The sequence below is a fragment of the Podarcis pityusensis genome (genome assembly GCF_964106645.2).
Source record: "Podarcis pityusensis genome assembly, chromosome: 10".
In the NCBI taxonomy this organism is placed as follows: Eukaryota; Metazoa; Chordata; class Lepidosauria; order Squamata; family Lacertidae; genus Podarcis; species Podarcis pityusensis.
This window is the reverse complement of record NC_138035.1, coordinates 6313388-6333302: the sequence shown is the minus strand read 5'-3', so window position 1 is coordinate 6333302 and position 19915 is coordinate 6313388. Positions and strand designations below refer to the sequence as shown.

At 48.8% G+C, this 19915-nt stretch overlaps 1 protein-coding gene across 4 annotated transcripts in view; it reads right to left on the bottom strand.

Annotated features, from left to right (window-relative positions):
• The window catches only part of NRF1 (nuclear respiratory factor 1), a 73855-nt gene continuing 53940 nt past the window's right edge, over positions 1-19915 (bottom strand). For all 4 annotated transcript variants that reach the window (XM_081023051.1, XM_081023050.1, XM_081023052.1 and 1 more), the window contains one exon: positions 1-2186. In XM_081023051.1, coding sequence (XP_080879177.1) covers positions 2023-2186 — 164 coding nt within the window. In that variant the 3' untranslated portion in view covers positions 1-2022. The remainder of the gene's footprint in view (positions 2187-19915) is intronic.

The following is a 19915-nucleotide window of genomic DNA, read 5'->3' as shown; positions in this document are numbered from 1 at the left end:
TTATAGACACTTCTGTAACAATTTATTGAATGAGGCAATAGACAGAATTTGGGGGAACAACAGGTACTTCCATGCTCTGCTACAGGACTGCGGGTGGCTGGGAACGAGGATGGTTTATCTTTGGGTCTCGGGGAATAATGTCTCAGTCTATCGGAACGTTATTCCATTGCCAAAAAAAGAGAGAGAGGAAACACTGACTGTAAAGTCACACCTGACATCTTCACGACGACGATAAAAAATAATAATATGTTTAAAAAATTTAAAAAAATTAAGTCAGAGACCTGGGCTTTTGTTTCTACAGGAAGGATTCCCTCCCCTCGATTTAAGTCCGGGGTGTTGGTGGTGGGGGACGGTGATTATACATTTGAGATTTTCTGTTTTTAAAAAAAGCCAAGTAAACACAAGAATCTGGAAAAAGCAAAACCCTGCCGTGAAAGGTTGGGACAGACAAGGAGAGGTGTGGTGAATGGGACGTGTAAAAGAATGCAAAGAACGAAACTAATTGCTGCGTACTATTCCCAGCCGGAAAGGGTGCTTGAAATAGGAAAGTAAGAGAGTGATTCTACCTGTGAGGCAACAGCAGCCATTTGCTTAGCTGGGGGCCAGTGAAAGCCTTGGCCCTGTCTAAAACAGCTATCAAAAAATGCCTGGGGGAGACATGAGGGGGGGGGCAGCCCTCCCTGAGCCCCCATTCTGGGGTGGGGGGCTATCACCTTTCCCTTTGCCAACTCCGCACAGGGACTGCGGGTGCCCAGCCTCGCTGGCCACATGCCTTTCGTAGACGTGCAAACCCTGGGCCCCTGCACGGCGCAGAATGGCAGCTGATGTCGAGTTTGCAGCCCTGGGGCCATGGAGGGAGGCCTTGGCCGCCACGAAGGGGATGTGCGCAGCTGGGGCCGTGGGGTGGGGCGCCAAGGGCTCCGGACAGCTGCCACGAGAAAGGGGTCTTTGGATGGGCCGCTGCCCCAGGGTGCCAGGTGCAATTTGGAGGAGAAGGGGTCGGGGGAAGGAAATCGAAGCGAGAATTGTGGGTGGGATCTAGTGTGCGATCTGAAGCCCCTCGCCACCCGAACTGCCACCAGGAGCTGAAGGCCGGGATCTCAGCCACGTGGCCGATGAGAGCGTGCTTAAATGCCACCCGTGTCCCTTCGCAACACCCAACAGGGCCTTTCTACTGGTCTCTCCCTCGTGCCTTTCCGAACTTGTCATTCCAAGGGAGGAGAGTCTAAAACAAAAACGCACGCAGAAATTCACCAGTGGGGAAATGAGGCTTTGGAGGGAAGGCTTTGAGCATGGACTTAAAAAGGGAGGACAGAATCTCCTTCAACAGGTCACCAAATAACTTTGGAAGGAAGGAACGGAGGAGGAACAGTCCCTCCATCCTGACAGGATCCAGAGTCAACAGATTGCAGCCCTCGCTGTCTCCCGCAGGACTTTTCTTACCCTTTCAACGCCTTTGCGAGAAAAAAAGAGGAAGCCTCTTTCCCCAATTTGTCTTCTCAAGTCTTGCTTTCTCTATCTCTCTCTTTTAAAATATATGTCCATGTTAAAATGATACCTAATTCTCGACCCGAGGAAGGCGGAGGAGCCTGGCTTTGTGGGGGCCTGCCGGGCCAGGAAAGCCTGCAGGGAGCCCCACCGCGGACCCCGCCTCCCCCCCCCAACAAGCCCTGAAAAGAGAGGGCTATAAACCTTTCCCACCACATCTCACCCCGGCTTTGAGAAAGGAGGGTCCATGCAATGGGAGACGAAGGCTTGGCCCAGCCTGCCCCAAACAGGCTTCCTTGCTTTCGCGAGGCCCGAGAGGAGCTGTAAAAATCGCGGCTCCGAAATACACCCTGTGTGTTTGTGTGTTGTTGTTGTTTTTTCCTGTTTGTTAAACGAAACCTTTTTTTTTGCTTCCAAAGCTGCGAGACTCACAAATGCCACCTGATTGCACCTCCGCAGAGGCGTAGAAAAAAAACTATTCGCACAAGGGAGGAGGAAGCTGCTGCAGTGCCATGATCCTGCCGCTCTCGCCCGTCACTGCTCCAGAGTCACCACCTCCACGGCCTGGCCGTCCATGGTGACGGTGCTGTCTGTTATCCTCGCGGCCACGGGAGCCATGGCGACCTGGACCGGACCGTTGCCCTGAGCAAGGCTGGTGACCACCGTCTGGTACATGCTGACGGGGATCTGGACGAGCCCTGCGGAGAAAGAGAGAGGGGAGAGGGTCAGGCGAGGCTGGGCAAGGCGCTGAGTCAGTTCCTGCGATCATGGAATCATGAGAGTAGGACAGGACCCCGGGGGGTCATCTAGTCCAACCCCCCTGGCAAGGCGAGAATCCTGTCCCTCTGACAGGTGGAGGCCCAACCTCTGCTTAAAAACCTCCAAGGAAGGCGATTCCATTCTTCCTGAGGTTAAGTTGGAATCTAATTCCCCGTCCTGATGAAGAGAGCACAGCAGAGGTTATATTTTCTGAGAATCCTCCGGAAAAATAATCTCTCAAAGGACCTGTTGATGGCATTTTACCATTGTATTGATGAGTGTGTATTAACTTATGGTCTGTGTGTGTGGTTTGGGAGCTGCACGTCAGGGAAAAAACAACGCTGTCCAGGGTTGTAAAGACTGCAGAGAGAATAACTGGGTGCCCTCTTCCCACCTTGGATCAAATCTATGCTTCCAGGTGTCACAAGAAAGCTGCAGAGATAGCGAAGGACAGTGCGCACCCTGGAAATGATCTCTTTCAGCTCCTGCCTTCTGGAAGAAGATCCAGGGTTATAAAGACTAGGACTAGCCGCCTGATAAACAGCTTCTATCCAAATGCGATTTTGGTTCTAGACGCAGTGTAAGGAGTCTCTATGGGAGTATATTGTATTTAAAAATGGGGTGTCAGAGTTTTTAGGGGGCTAACCAGGTTGAGATAGCTGGGATAGCAGGCTTGTTGGTTTTTGAATGTCTTATGTAGATTTTTCAATTTTGTTGTTCTGTATGGGAAAATGACAATAAAGATTATCGTATCGTGTTTTGAACCCACTGGTCCTACCCTCCAGAGCAGGAGAAAACAGGCTTGCTCCAAATTCCACGGGGCAGCCCTTGAGATATTTGAAGATGGTTAGCATATCTCCTCTCAGTCTCCCAGGCTAAAACATCCCCAACTCCCTCAACTGTTCCTCATAAGGCTTGGTTTCCAGACGCTTGATCATTTTTGCTGCCCTCCTCCTCACACCTTCCAGCTTGTCAACATCCTTCATAAATTGTGGTTCCCAGAGCTGGACACAGTATCCCAGGTGTGGTCTGACCAAGGCAGAATAGAGTGGGACTATTCCTTCCCTTGATCTGGACACTTAGACTTCTGTTGATGCAGCCTAGAATAGCATTCACTGATTTTGCTGCTGATTTTTGAAAGCACCTGAGAGCGAAAAGGGACTCATCTTCTGCCTATAAAAGAGAGCTGTTGAGCCCCTTTGCCCAAAGACTAGCCCAGGGGGGTGTTTTTCTAAGCCCAGTGGCCGCCTTCCCTTCTGGGTGACCTTCTAAGGACCACATGCAACAATTGTGACTTTGTGCACCAGATTATGGTTGCCATTGTTTTGCATTATTACTATTATTTCATTATCGTGTTTATATCCCACCTTTTTCTCCAAAGAGCTTGAGGTGGTCTACGTGGTTCTCCCCTTCTCCTGCTCATTCAGTCCCTACAACAACCCTGTGAGGTAGTTTAGGGCGAGAAACAGTGACCAAAACCATCCAAGCCAGCTTCGTGGCCGAGTTGGGAATTCGAACCCTGGTCCTAGCCTGACACTCTTGAGCGCTGCGCAGCACAGGCTCTCATTACAAACATGAAACTCACTCTACGTGGGGCTGCCCTTGAGACTGACCCAAAAACTCCAGCGGGTGCAGAATGCCGCGGCGAGACTCCTTACAGGGTCCTCGCTGCGAGATCACATTCACCCGGTGCTATACCAGCTGCACTGGCTCCCAGTGGAGTACAGGATCAGGTTCAAGGTGCTGGTTTTAACCTTTAAAGCCCTATACGGCCTAGGACCCTCGGACCTACGGGACCGCCTCTCCCGGTATGTCCCACAGAGGACCTTACGGTCTTCAAACAAAAACATCTTGGAGGTCCCGGGCCACAGGGAGGTTAGGCTGGCCTCAGCCAGAGCCAGGGCCTTTTTGGCCGTGGCCCCGATCTGGTGGAACGCTCTGTCACAAGAGACTAGGGCCCTGCGGGACTTGACATCTTTCCGCAGGGCCTGCAAGACAGAGCTGTTCCACCAGGCCTTTGGCCAAGGCACAGTCTGACCTCCTCCTTCTGTAATCCTCATAGCACTCTAGCCCAGTGGTTGCCATTAATTTGATTCTGAATTGATTTTAGTGTGAATTGTAGAATGCATTTCAATTAATTGCTTGTGATTTTCTGTAAACTGTGTTACTTTTATTGTTGTTAGCCGCTCTGAGCCCAGGTTCAGCTGGGGAGGGCGGGATATAAATAAAATGATGATGATGGTGATGATGATGATGATGATTAAAACATCTTTAGCAAAATTAGCAAAAATTCTTGGGTCTGGGAAGCGGAATCTCTGAGCCGCAAGCTTTGAAGGAGGGGCAAAGGGAGTCTGCCGCAGACCTCGGATTTCATTCCTGAAGGTCACCGTTTGACAGCAGCAGCAGCAGGAGGAGGCAGAATGTGATTTGAGTGTCCTCATATCACTTTGCTGTGCAGACAGGGAAGCTTAAGCCTTAAGCGCTCTGACCTGGTATCCGAGGCAACTCCAAATTGGGCAGGCCTGAGCCCTGCCTGGTTGCTCTTTCTTGGACGATTGTGGCGCCCTTGGGCACCGCCAGGTAACACCACCTTCTCCCCAGAAAAGCAGGTAAAAGAAGAAGCCTGTCCAAGACAGACTCACGGAGTGGGGGCGCTGCTCTTTCAAGCCCCGCACCACAATAAATCAGCAGCAGAACTAGAAAAAACATGCTAGGAATCTTTAGGCCAGGGGTCAGCAAACTTTTTCAGCAGGGGGCCGGTCCACTGTCCCTCAGACCTTGTGGGGGGCCGGACTATAATTTGGAAAAATAATAATGAACAAATTCCTATGCCCCACAAATAACCCAGAGATGCATTTTAAATAAAAGGACACATTCTACATGTAAAAACACGCTGATTCCTGGACCATCCGCAGGCCGGATTTAGAAGGTGATTGGGCCGGATCCAGCCCCCGGGCCTTAGTTTGCCTACCCGTGCTTTAGGAAAAACATTTTCAGAAATGAGCATGAGGGGAAATTTGCACGCGGGTTCCTATTTTCCCCAGGACCAAGCTATGCAACATATCCAAGTTCTCTACAGTTCGTCAAGCGGCAGCGACGGGAGTGGGGTGGTTCAGTTGGGAGACTTCTGAAACTTTTTAGTTTAGAGAAATCGCGAGGAAGAGGTGACGTAATAGAAGTTTGTAGAGTTAAGTCTGGCTTGGAGGAAGTGGACTGAGAAAGGTTTCTCTCCCTCTCATTACGCTAGAATTCATGGAGCCAAATGGAGCCGAATGTGGGAAGATTCAGGAAAGGTTAAAAAAAAAAAAATTATTTACACGACGCATAGTTAACCTATGGAACTCACTGCCACAGGAGGCACGGACAGCTGCCAACTTGGATGGTTTAAAAAGATTTGTCTAATTTGTGGAGAGGGCTGTCAAAAGACTCCTAGCCATGATGGCCCTTCTCTGCCTCTGCAGTCGGGGGCAGACGTGCTTCTGAGTCCCAGCTGCTGGAAACTGCAAGAGAGGATAGTTGGTCTTGTGTTCGAATCCTGATTGCAGGCATCTGAGAGCAGGATACTGGACTGAAGGGGCCATGATCTAGCAGGAACACCTTATGTTATCATGAGATAGTTAATTTTTTTCTCTCCCAGTGTTAGGTTCCCAGGGAAAATCACCACCCACCACCATTCTGAAGCTGCTTTTTCCCCTAAAAGGAAAAGAAAAACTTATTTGTACTGGGAACTTAGGAGAAGCTTTTCTCCATTGGCCAGTGTTCGTCCCCTTCCCTCCTCCCCTTGCATTGATCCAGTTCAGGCGTAGGCAAACTCTGGCCCTCCAGATGTTTGGGACTACAATTCCCATCATCCCTGACCACTGGTCCTGTTAGCTAAGGGTGATGGGAATTGTAGTCCCAAACATCTGGAGGACTGGAGTTGGCCTATGCCTGATCCAGTTGGTTACTCCCTGGCTTGATCAAACCATAGTTTACTGTTACATCTCAGCCTTCCAAACTGTCTCAACTGAGCCAGTGAGTGACTTTTGTTAGAAACAGGCCTCCGTACCAGCTATACATGCCAGGAAGCAAAAAGATGGACCTGCTGTTTTGCACAGAAAACCTTGGTTTAGACATTAAAAAATTTAAAAATAAATAAATTATTATTTATACCCCGCCCATCTGGCTGGGCTTCCCCAGCCACTCTGGGCGGCTTCCAACAGAACACTAAAATACAATAACCTATTAAACATTAAAAGCTTCCCTGAACAGGGCTGCCTTCAGATGTCTTCTAAAAGTTTGGTAGTTGTTTTTCTCTTTGACATCTGGTGGGAGGGCGTTCCACAGGACATGATCTATAGCAAGCCGTCTTAAAAACCAAATTACTTTTTTTCCAATTTAAAAATCCTGACTACACTCCAGAGCTAGATGTTAAAACTTGCCAATGCTCTAAACTCCTACCTGCTAAACAATTCAGATCACAGATTCAATCAATCTATCAATCAATCTCCCATCTTCCTCTCCCAGGAGTTCAAGCTGGTATAAATGGCTCCTCCGCTCCTCATTTAACCCCCACGACAACCCTATGAGGTTGGTTAGGCTAAGAGGCAGCGGCTAGCCTCCAAAGTCACCCAGTGAGCTTCACAGCCAAGTGAGAATTCGAACCCTGGTCTCTCCCAGGTCCATGCTGGCAAGCCTAGATCAAGCACGTTGCAGAAAGATGAGGAGGGGAACAACTCTGGAGGAAACGAAGCCGAAGAGCCAAGCCAGAATGCAACGATACACTTCTACACGCTAATTCAGTTAAAAACAGCAGAGAACTTAATTTGGGGTTTGCTATAAACATCAACAACCTCATAATGTTTTAGACTACAATTAGGGCTGCCGGTAGTAATCTCAAACCATTTGGGAGGGGGGTACCAGGTTGGCAGGGATGCGGGTGGCGCTGTGGGTTAAACCACAGAGCCTAGGGCTTGCCGATCAGAAGGTCGGCAGTTCGAATCCCCGTGATGGGGTGAGCTCCTGTTGCTCAGTCCCTGCTCCTGCCAACCTAGCAGTTCGAAAGCACACCAGTGCAAGTAGATAAATAGGTACCGCTCCGGCGGGAAGGTAAACGGCGTTTCCATGCACTGCTCTGGTTCGGCAGAAGCGGCTTAGTCATGCTGGCCACATGACCCAGAAGCTGTACGCTGGCCAGTAAAGCGAGATGAGCGCCACAACCCCAGAGTCGGCCACAACTGGAACTAATGGTCAGGGGTCCCTTTACCCTTTACCAAGTTGGCAAAGGCTGATTTCACTCATGTGACCCGTCCTGGAATCACGTGAGCACAAGGACTCTGCCCCACACAGCCTACAATCTGAATCCCGAAAGTGGGGAGAGAAGTGAAGGGCAGGGGATGCGATTGTAGGAACAGCTTCTCGCCAGCGATCTTAATCTTATTTTTATGGTTGTACACAGTGCTTCCCCCCCCTTAAAAAAATGTTTAGGGGGTACTCTCATTTTCCTACTCATATTGAAATACTGCCCCCACCGGGAACTGTCTGTGCATGCACACGAAAACACACACAAACGTCCTTTGCTCCAAGGGGATTAAGCTGAATCGCTCCCCAGTCTTGGATGCAACGGCCTTCAGTGCCGAGAAAGCGAGCAAAGGGAGAGGCGGGCAAGTTCCCTGCAGGACCCCAGATCACAGCCGCCTGCCCTTGGGAGAGCAGCCGTGGTTAAAGCCCCAGAGATATGGTAATCAGGCCTGGGACTGTCACCCCACGCATCTGCCCCTCTGATTAGCCTTAATCTAGTTGGCACATGTTAATCTAAAGCTTGGGATTTCGGACCCTTTCAATGGTATTAAAGAGAAAATCCCTTTGCTCACAACTTGGGCAAGGGCGGCGGCGGGGGGGTGCGAAGAGCACGTCTGTAGGGCTGTCGGTGCTGCTCCCTGGTGTGGCACCCTGCCCCAAATGAAGGCGCACGAATTCCGGGTGCAATCCATGGGTGGGGTGGGGTGGGGACTGTACCAGGGTGGGCCATGGGGAAACATTCCAGAAACTTCAATCCGTTCAGAACATGCTGGTGGTGGTAGTGTCTAATCGGGGTGACTAACTGTTGCCTGATTATTATTTTTTAAAAAACCACAACACAATTCTTATTGATTTATTATTAACACATAACCAACAGTGGCAGAGACATGCAGGAAGAATAGTCGGTGCAAAAAAAGAAGAAAATGACAGAAGCACAGTTACAGGTAGCCAAGATTTTAAGGTGAGTCTATATAATAGCCCTAGGGACGCGGGTGGCGCTGTGGGTTAAACCACAGAGCCTAGGGCTTGCTGATCAGAAGGTCGGCAGTTCAAATCCCCATGACAGGATGAGCTCCCATTGCTCGGTCCCTGCTCCTGCCAACCTAGCAGTTCGAAAGCACATCAAAGTGCAAGTAGATAAATAGGTAAACGGTGGGCGGGAAGGTAAACAGAGTTTCCGTGCGCTGCTCTGGTTCGCCAGAAGCGGCTTAGTCATGCTGGCCACACGACCCGGAAGCTGCACGCCGGCTGCCTCGGCCAGTAAAGCGAGATGAGCGCGGCAACCCCAGAGTCGGCTACGACTGGACCTAATGGTCAGGGTTCCCTTTACCTTTACCTTTATATAATAGCCCAACCACAACAAGGAATTGCGGGAGGGGCTGCTCATAGATGACTCTCCTATTTGTGTGGTCAAAGAACAGAGACAAGCACACGTGAAAACTGTCCGATTGGGCCTCGCCCCAGGCTACATGTCTAGTCCTCGCCAGGCACTCAGATAAAGCAATAAAGATATAGGTCAATAAGATTTTATGGTACTTGGCAAAGGCCATGACGAAACCATACAAACACCCATACAGTGGTACCTTGGTTCTCAAACTTAATCCGTTCCAGAAGTCAGTTCCAAAACCAAAGCGTTCCAAAACCAAGGCGCGCTTCCCCATAGAAAGCAATGCAAAACAGATTAATCCGTTCCAGACTTTTAAAAACAACCCCTGAAACACCAATTTAGCATGGATTTTACTACCTAATGAGACCATTGATCCATAAAATGAAAGCAATAAACGATGTACTGAAGTCACACAATCCATCAATCCATCAGGAGCTGAACCGGGTTCCACACAGTCACAATAACAAAACAAAAAAGAGTAGCAAAAACAAAAGCGCAAAATAAATAGCAAAAACAGACAGACCTCAGCTTCCCTGCTTTGAGTCACTGACATTGTGCCCAATGTAGAGTTCTGGAGAACCTGAAAGCTTGCCAAACTTGCGTAACATTTTGGCTGGTCCCAATATTTCTCCAAGTGTGGATCTGGAAGAACTTTTGATGAGGACCTGCATCAAAAGCTCTCTGAAAGTCCAAGAGTAAAATATCTACCAGATCAGCCCTAGCCACCTGCTTGTTCACACTCTGCAAAGTGTTGGTGCTGACCTTTAAATCCCTAAACAGCCTCAGTCCAGTATACCTGAAGGAGCGTCTCCACCCCCATCGTTCAGCCCGGACACTGAGGTCCAGTGCCGAGGGCCTTCTGGCGGTTCCCTCACTGCGAGAAGCAAAGCTACAGGGAACCAGGCAAAGGGCTTTCTTGGTGGTGGCACCCGCCCTGTGGAACGCCCTCCCACCAGATGTCAAAGAGAAGAACAACTACCAGACTTTTAGAAGACATCTGAAGGCAGCCCTCTTTAGGGAAGCTTTTAGTGTTTGATGCATTACTGTATTTTATTTTGTTGAACGCCACCAAGAATGGGCAGGGTATAAATAATAAATAATAATAATTATCATCATCATCATCATCATCTAAAATGTTGGCAGCGTTTCTTTTTGCAGAAGCCATGCTGATCCTTCTGCCTCAAGACTTATCCTTCTGTGGGTTTTAACGATTCTTTCTGTCAACTGAACCTGGGTCAGACGTTATGTCGACAGGTCTATGATTTCCTGTTTCCTCCTTAGATGCCTTTCAGGCAAACGGTGTTAAAATGGCTGTCTCCTAATCCTCTGCAAAGGAGTTTGATTTAAATTCCAATCAGCATTTTGTTGTTGTTGTTAAAAGCAATTTCTAACAAGTTCTTTAGAGGACTCCGGGTGAATGCCGATGGCTCGTTAAATCTGTCCGCCAGCTCTAACATTTCACCTCCTGTCTCCTCCGTTTGGCAGACTTGCTCAAGAGACCTGCCCGGAAACAATGGCTAGCGAAAAGGAGAAAAGAGAGAGGAACTGGCTGCAATTCATTGCTTACGAGCTTCCCACCAGAATGCTTGTAGCAGGAGACAGAAGGCTCGCCTAGACAGAGCGTATCTGATAGACCTTTTGGCTCGATCTGCTGGGACTCTTCCTGTCTCGGGCTGGCGCAAGGAATTAGCACCCGGAAATGGGGGAACTTAAAGCGACGAGTTATTGTGGTTAGCGGCAGCGGAGAAAGGCGAGCCGGAGTTCCTGGGTGCAAGATGAGGAAGGGCTGTAGCTCAGGACACCTGCCTTGCATGCAGAAGGTCCCAGGTCCAATCCCCAACGGCACCTCCCCAATGGAGATGGGAGAGACTCTTGCCTGAAACCCTGGAGAGCGGCTGCCCATCAGTGCAGACAATACTGGACCATTGCTCTGGCTTGCTATAAGGCAGCTGCCTAGGATCCTATGTCCGTCAACGATGTTTAGGCAACACGATGACCATATGCATACATAACAGACAATCTTTGTTGAATTCCTTCAAACACTAACAAGTTCAAAATGAAATCTTAGACTTAAAGTCTCTGAAAGTCTTTGAATGAAGTGCGGCACCAAACTTTGTACAATGAAAGATAAGCTGTGAAGCTTTGTGTCTTCAGCAAATAAGATGTCCAACACTGCCCAGAGATTCCGGATATTGACTGCTGTTTCATAGATCTTCGTCAGCATGGTGGGAGAATATAGAATTGTTTCATAAAAAAGGTAAAGGGACCCCTGACCATTAGGTCCAGTCGTGGCTGACTTTGGGGTTGCGGCGCTCATCTCGCTTTACTGGCCGAGGGAGCCAGCGTACAGCTTCCAGGTCATGTGGCCAGCATGACTAAGCCGCTTCTGGCAAAACAGAGCAGCGCATGGAAACGCCGTTTACCTTCCCGCTGGAGCTGTACCTATTTATCTACTTGCACTTTGACATGCTTTCGAACTGCTAGGTGGGCAGGAGCAGGGACCGAGCAACGGGAGCTCACCCCATCATAGGAATTCGAACCGCCAACCTTCTGATTGGCAAGACCTAGGCTCTGTGGTTTAACCCACAGCGCCACCCGCGTCCCAGAATTGTTTCATAAACCCATCTTATTTTGAATGAATATATGTGAATGAAAATATCAAATGCTGTGGAGCAGTGCTCATGTAATAACGACTACATTATTCTCCCACCACGCTGACGAAGATCTACGAAACAGCAGTCAATATCCAGAATCTCTGTTCAGTATTGGACATTATATTTGCTAAATACACAAAGTTTCACAGCTTATCTTTCATTGTACAAAGTTTGGTACCTTGCTTCATTCAAAGACTTTAAGTCTAAGATTTCATTTTGAACTTGTTATTGTTTGAAGGAATTCTATAAAGATTGTCTATTACAAATAATTGTCTATTATTGCTTGTAAGCCGCTCTGAGCCCGGCCTTGGCTGGGGAGGGCGGGGTATAAATAAAAATTATTATTATTATTATTATTATTATTATTATTGTTATTATTATTTATGCATATGGTCATCGTGTTGCCTAAACATTGCTGACATTCTCTTTTGCAACACAGGGGTTGGTTTAGGTTCCTATGTCCGGCAGGAAAACCTCAGAGAGTTACAGTGACCTCCACACAACGGTGGCTGCCCCATGGCCTCTTGTTCTCATTTCAGAATCTGCAGGGCAAGGGGAGCGTGCGTTTGCGTGTGTCCGTGGGGTGGAAAGAGGCCGATTCTTCCTGCAAGCTCCCCGCACAGCTGTTTACCGGCTACGGATTACTGCAGTCACATGATCCGCTTCCCAGCAAAGCCAAGCTGTCCCCGGGACTGAGAAGGTCACTGGGAGATGTGGGGCTGGAGAGGGAGAGGAGAAAAAGGCAGGCAGGCAAGCACTGCCCTCCCCATTGCATCAGGGGGCAGGATTTGCAGCCAGAAGGGCTACAGAACTGCTGCTCAGTTCCTGGCACCGCACGCCAGAGAAACGCCAGCACATCCGTGTCCTCAGCCACCCATCCAATCAAAGGCTAAAGCAAATGCTGGCAAACCTCACCAGCCTCCTTCTCTGCCCCTTTTGCCTCCTGAGTTGCACCCAAGAGACGTGAGGAAAGTGCCGTTGGTATTCATGGAGAAAGGAGATTAAGCACGGGTGCAAAACGTAGGCATTTCTGGTGCATGGCCTGGAAGCTTTGCAATCTGGCCCCAAACACCTGCCCCAGATGTGCAGGAGCCAATTCTTGTTGTTATTTTATTGCATTGCGTTGATGATATCCCACTTTATCTCCAAGGATCTCAAGGTGGTGTACATGGTTTTCTCTCTCCTCATTCAATCCCCACGACAACCCTGTGAGGTAGGTTAGGCTGAGAGGCAGTGGCTGGTCCCCAGGATCACCCAGTGAGCTTCACGGCTGAGTGGGGCTTTGAACCTTGGTCTCTTACGTCCTGGTCTCTGTCCCAGCTCCTGCAGTTCAAAAGCACACCAGTGCAAGTAGTGCTGCCCTTGTTCTTGTTGTTTAGTTGTTTAGTCGTGTCCGACTCTTCGTGACCCCCTGGACCAGAGCACGCCAGGCACTCCTGTCTTCCACTGCCTCCCGCAGTTTGGTCAAATTCATGCTGGTAGCTTCGAGAACACTGTCCCACCATCTCGTCCCCTGTTGTCCCCTTCTCCTTGGGCCCTCCATCTTTCCCAACATCAGGGTCTTTTCCAGGGAGTCTTCTCTTCTCATGAGGTGGCCAAAGTTTCAGTTTCAGGATCTGTCCTTCCAGTGAGCACTCAGGGCTGATTTCCTTCAGAATGGATAGGTTTGCTCTTCTTGCAGTCCATGGGACTCTCAAGAGTCTCCTCCAGCACCAGAATTCAAAAGCATCCATTCTCTGGCGATCAGCCTTCTTTATGGTCCAGCTCTCACTTCCATACATCACTACTGGGAAAACCATAGCTTGAACTATGCATGGCATTTATCGCTCTCCTTTATCTGTGTTGGGTTTCTCTCGAATCCTGTTCAGAATAGGGGCTTGGGCAGGGAAGGCCAAGGCAGTGCTAAGCAACACCGCAACTAGATTAGAGATAGCTGCATCTTAGAACTGGCAAGTATAGAATCACAGAATTGCAGGGTTGGAAGGGACCCCAGCGGCTATCTAGTCCAACCCCTTGCAAAGTAGGAATCACAACTAAATCACAACTGAACTATGACTGCACGTTGTATTAGGTAAAGGTAAAGGGACCCCTGTCCATTAGGTCCAGTCGTGGCCGACTCTGGGGTTGCGGCGCTCATCTCGCTTTATTGGCCGAGGGAGCCGGCGTACAACTTCCGGGTCATGTGGCCAGCAAGACTAAGCCACTTCTGGCGAACCAGAGCAGCGCACAGAAACGCTGTTTACCTTCCCGCCGGAGCGGTACCTATTTATCTACTTGCACTTTGAGGTGCTTTCGAACTGCTAGGTTGGCAGGAGCAGGGACTGAGCAACGGGAGCTCACCCCGTCACGGGGATTCGAACCGCCGACCTTCTGATCGGCAAGCCCTAGGCTCTGTGGTTTAACCCACAGCGCCACCCAAATCCCTCTGCACGTTGTATTAGCAGTTACTAAAAAGACGTAACACTTTTTCATTTTCATTTGTAATAAAGCCTGCTTTTAAGCAGGGAGATGAAAAGCCAGGAATCAACATGCTCAGAGGCTCAGCGAGAACAGGGGGACAGGCAGGAAGTGGGCCACCCTTGCAATTTCCCGCTGGCCTGCAGCCTAACACAGCACAGCACATTGAAAAACGACTGGGGATAGTGGCAAAGACATTAAAAGGCAGCAAAGTTTGCAGGTTTCCCCACCGAACAGCTGGTCTTCCTGGGCAGTGAGAATTTCAACAGAAGCACGCTTACAAATTCCTCAGTCCTTCTCCAGGCAAATTATTGTAGTGGGAAGGAAAATAGCGAACAGGAGAGGCAATATAAAAACAGCGATGTTAAGATTGACGAATGAAATGTTAAAATCAATCCACTACATGAGTTTTATATGAGCCACCCAGAGTGGCTGGGGCAAGCCATTCAGGTGGGCGGGGTACAAATAATAAATTATTACTTTATATTTGCATCATCTGCAGTTTTAAAGAAAGAAAGGGCACATAGATTTTTATGCATAGTGGGGGCTATCTCAGAAGACATATCCCCCTTGTTCAGGAATGGATGAATCCCGTCCAGGGCAAATTCTGCAGGGCTCTGTTTGATCCCATTTCCACAATAATCTCTGAACATTTTTTTTAAAATCCTCTGTATTTACATGTATATTTCATCACTCTCTCTCTCTATATATATGTGTGTGTGTGTGTGTGTTATGTATGTATTTTATCTCAACGTATGCAATGTACACATTTCAAAATGTACTTTACTTTAATACACGTGGTTTTTTTTAATGCCATCCAGTAAATTTTTTGAACTGAGCACCATAGCACAAAACTCAGAGGCGCATAATTGCATTCGGATCTCTGAATTAGTCTGGAAGGTGCAAATTGGGTCAATCTAATCCTCTTCCATCCCTCCTCTCGTGTGAGAAGTGGAGCAGGAAAATTCTCTCTTCTGCCTTTTGCTAACTGGAGCGGGGGAGCATCGTTTCGGTCTACAATATTAAACCCGCGAACAGGGGGAGTTAAGTAACACTGAACTTAGTGGGACCGACTTCTGAAGCTCAGCGCAGCACAGAAGGGTTTGAGTTGATTAACCAATCAATCAACTCAAAAGCTGCAGCCTTAGCCTACGTGCCAGTGGCCCTGGACAACCGCTGCTCGCAGAGAGATGAGCATCCTTCCTGATCCCCAACACTTCCCCTCTCAGCAGAAATGGCTGCGATTATCGTCTCTCCTCTGCTGATGCATTATAAATGAGTCACCGAAAATGTCCTGAGTGGTGGCAGCAGCGGCTGAAACCAAGTCACAGAATGCAGGGGGCAGTCAAGTCCGGTTCCCTGGGGCAAAAGCATCCCTTCCCAGCCTGAGTTCCGGATACAGTCATACCTCGGGTTACAGTACGTTTCCAAACACAATTCAAAGTGCTGGTGTTGAGACAGATAGAAATTGCAGAGTTTTGAAAAACTAAAAAATAAAGTGCGAGATCGGCTTCATTATTATCAGATAATGGAGGCATATAATTTGGACAAGAAAATTGGCTTCCAGGTGGAAAAATCAAAACTGGAAACAGAACTGTTAGAACCCAAAACCAAGATTCTGTCAAAGATGTATAACTTGCTGTTGAAATGGAATACTCAGGATGAAACGGTGAAATCAGCTATGATTAAATGGGCACAAGATGTTGGACATAACATAATGATGGCTGACTGGGAACAGTTATGGACCACAGGTCTGAAGTTTACGGCATGTAATGCCTTAAGAGAGAATATTATGAAAATGATTTACAGGTGGTACATGACACCAGTCAAGCTAGCAAAAATCTATCATTTGCCCGATAATAAATGTTGGAAATGTAAAGAAACTGAAGGTATATTCTTTCACCTTTGGTGGACGTGCCCAAGGATTAAGGCTTTCTGGGAGATGATTTATAATGAAATGAAAAGGGTATTTAAATATACCTTTCTGAAGAAACCAGAGGCCTTTCTCCTGGGCATGGTTGGCCAATTGGTGCTAAAGAAGGATAGAACTTTCTTTATGTATGCTACAACAGCAGCAAGAATACTTATTGCAAAGCATTGGAAGACACAAGATTACCCACTCTGGAAGAATGGCAGATGAAGGTGATGGACTATATGGAACTGGCGGAAATGACTGGCAGAATCCGAGACCAGGGAGAAGAGTCGGTGGAAGAAGATTGGAAGAAATTTAAAGACTATTTACAGAAATACTGCAAAATTAATGAATGTTAGAATGATGTGGGATTGAAGTTAAGTGATTTTTAGCAGCAATGTTAAAAGGAATATGTAAAAATGGATTGTTAACAGATGATAATCTAAAGTTATTATATTTTAAGATAAGAGATTAAGATAAAATTAAAGAGGGAAAGGATTTGCTGAACTAATTTGAACTGGAATACAAAAAGGGAGGTGTGAGGAGGTCGGGGAAACAAGCAAATGAAAGATAAGACATGGAAAGACTAATCTGTTTTTTAATTGTTTTTATCTTGTATTTTCATTTTTTTTCTTTATTTCTTCTTTCTTTTTTTGCTTATTTTTGTAATATGTTGAAACTTTAATAAATATCTTTTAAAAAAAAAAAGTGCTGGTGTTGACCTTGAAAGCCCTAAACGGCCTCGGTCCAGTATACCTGAAGGACCGTCTCCATCCCCATCGTTCTGCCCGGACACTGAGGTCCAGCTCCGAGGGCCTTCTGGCGGTTCCCTCACTGCGAGAAGCCAAGTTACAGGGAACCAGGCAAAGGGCTTTCTTGGTGGTGGCACCCGCCCTGTGGAACGCCCTCCCACCAGATGTCAAAGAGACCAACAACTACCAGACTTTTAGAAGACATCTGAAGGCAGCCCTGTTCAGGGAAGCTTTTAATGTTTAATAGGTTATTGTATTTTAGTGTTCTGTTGGAAGCCACCCAGAGTGGCTGGGGAAACCCGGCCAGATGGGTGGGGTGTAAATAAATTATTATTATTATTATTATTATTATTATTATTATTACAGCAGCTGCAGGTTGTGTTTTTTGGGTTACGGACTGCTGAAACCCAAAAGTACTGGACCGGGTTACTTCCAGGTTTCGGTGGTGGCGCATGCGCAGAAGCGCCGAATCGCAACCTGTGCATGCACAGATGCAGGTTGCGAATGCTGCGGCTTGTGAACATGCATCTCGCACGGATCACGTTCACAACCCGAGCGTCCACTGTATTGCCATTCTCCTACCAGCTGGGAGCATGAGTCACCAACCTTCCCTGCCCTGCTAGGAAAGGGATACCCACCACCCCTTTTAAGATGTAGAGAATCTCCAGAAAGTGCAAGGAACGTTAAGACAAGCTTGCTGGATCAGGCCCATGTCCCATCTTGTCCAGCATCCTGTTCTCAGAGTAGCCCTGGGAAACTTGCAAGCAGGGTTCAAGCACAAGGGCATCACTCTCTGCTCCTGCAGTTTCCAGAAACTGGGATTTAGACTGAAGCATCACTGCCTCCAACCGCGGAGGCACAGCCAACCTGGCTAGCAGCCATTGATAGCCCTTTTCCTCCATGAATTTCTCTCATCTCTGGCCCCTGCAGCAGTGAGTTCCACAGTTTTAATCATGCGTTGCAGGAAGAAGGACCCGATTATCTGACTTGAAGCACCTCCAGACGCTCAGCCTGAAAAGAAAGCCCCTCTAGCTGCTGAGAGAGGACCAGCGGCCTCTCTGCAGGGACAGCGGCCCAAAAAACCTCCCAAACACTTTCTGAGGTCTCCCGCTTGCTGAGGCCCAAAATGGCTGCCAGCTTCTCCTCCCGTCAACAGCGCAGGCTGCTATTCCTTGGCGCAGAGCAGGAGGGAACATATTGCAGCGGGCGGCGAGCACCCGAGGACGGCCATCTATTCCTTTAAATGCAACGTTAATGCCTTGTAATCAGCTTTAATTTTTAAACAGGCCCGGTCCCTCCTGTCCATTTCCCCTAATTCAGGCCACGTGGAAGGTAAGAACGCTCCTGCGCTTTAAAGGGAATACACACACACACACACACACACACACACAGACACACACACAAATAAAAATAGATGCCATCGCCTGTGACAGCTGGAGGGAGCGACTGATCGGCCCATTAATGGGAGAGGATGTCAGGGCTCCCAGCAGAGAAGGAAGGAGCTAAAGAGTGGGGGGGGGGAGAAAAGGGGGTGCCGCAAGCTTCTCTAAGAGCCGCAAGGCAAAGCGGGTAGCATGTGGCACGCCTCATTTATGTAATGCTTTAGAAGGCCAATGTATTCCTCTCTGTATGCGACCGGGAGTACAGTCATACCTTGCGTTACAGCCGCTTCAGGTTGCGGTTTTTTGGGCTGTGGACTGCCGAAACCCGGAAGTACCGGAACGGGTTACAGTCATACTTCATGTTGAAGTAGCTTTGGGATAAGTATTTTTGGGTTGCGGGGTGTGGTGACCTGGAAGTAACATAGCACGTTACTTCCAGGTTTTGCCGCTCGCTCATGCGCAGATGGTCAAAGTGAGGTCATGCGCATAAGCGGCGGTTCGCAACCCGCGCAGACGATGGTTGCGTTCGCTTCTGGATGCGAACGGGGCTCTGGAACAGATCCCGTTCACATCCAGAGGTACCACTGTACTTCTGGATTTTGGCGGTCACGCATGCACAGAAGCGCTAAATCGTGCTTTGTGCGTGGGCAGAAGCGCAGAATCGCAACCCGCGCATGAGTAGACGTGGGTTGCGAACACTGCGGGTTGCGAACGTGCACGGATCACATTCGCAACCTGAGCGTCCACTGTACCCTTCCCAAATTGCAGGTGGGGAATGCAAGGCCGAGCGAGGCAGAGTCCCGCTCATGCCCAGAGATGCCACCCAGCAGCAGAGACAGCATGTCTCTCAATGGGGAGAGGGATGCCGCGGGGTCTGTTGTGGCATCTGGCTGGTCACCGAGGGAGCAGGAAACTGGGCTGGAATGGCCTCCACCTGCAGGGCTCCAGGCCCACTGAGCCAGATCAGAAGGATGTAGTCAGCGCCACGGGGCAGAGTTCGCCATCACGCTCTCTCAGTCCCAGCTGGTAGAAAGGCGGGCACACGTCAGGCCCTGCCTAGACAGCAACCTGGCTTCAGTCCCACTGTGTCCCGACCGAGTGCTGCAATGGCTTTGCTGGGGCCCCGTGGCAGAAGTAAGAAGCGCATGCACAGTCCCTACTGGCAAGCGTTAATGTCCAGGAGCAGTCTAGGACGACCAGCAGAAGCACACCCAGTGCTGGGCTTGAATTTGCAGTGGGCAGCACTGACCTCGGGGTTGGAGGCCTCCCCACTCCAAACACACAGTTAATCTCCCCAGGGCATTCCAAAAGCCACCAGTCATATTGAGAGGGGGGGGGGAGGGAGGAAGAGATTGTCACATGACCTCCTTGGGCTCGGCGTTTGATAGATCACTGAGACGAAGTGACATTCTGGAGCAGTCAGGATTGTGTCTGCAGTTCCACAAATAAAGCATCCAGTTTGCAGAATTCAGCTCTCTGAGAACTGTCTTTTTCATTATTTAAAAGAATCAAGGCCTAGCCCTTATGGCTGTGTCCCTGCGGCTGGCATCTCAGCAGGGCAGGAAGAGGGCTGGATGGGATTTCTGTAGCTTCGGTGAGCAGCAAAGCTCCTGACCCGCAACTAGCAAATCTAGAACCGGAGATCAGGAAACAGAAGACGAATTGTGCACGTTCTGTCAATGTACCTAATCCACGCCGGTCGCAGAAATCATCCTTTATTGGTGCAGAATTTGGATTGAGTAGGCATGTAAGGACACAAGAGGAGCCGGCTGGGTCAGGCCAATGGCCCACTTAAGTCCAGCATCCTGTTTTCACAGTGGTCAACAAGATGCCCTGCAAACAGG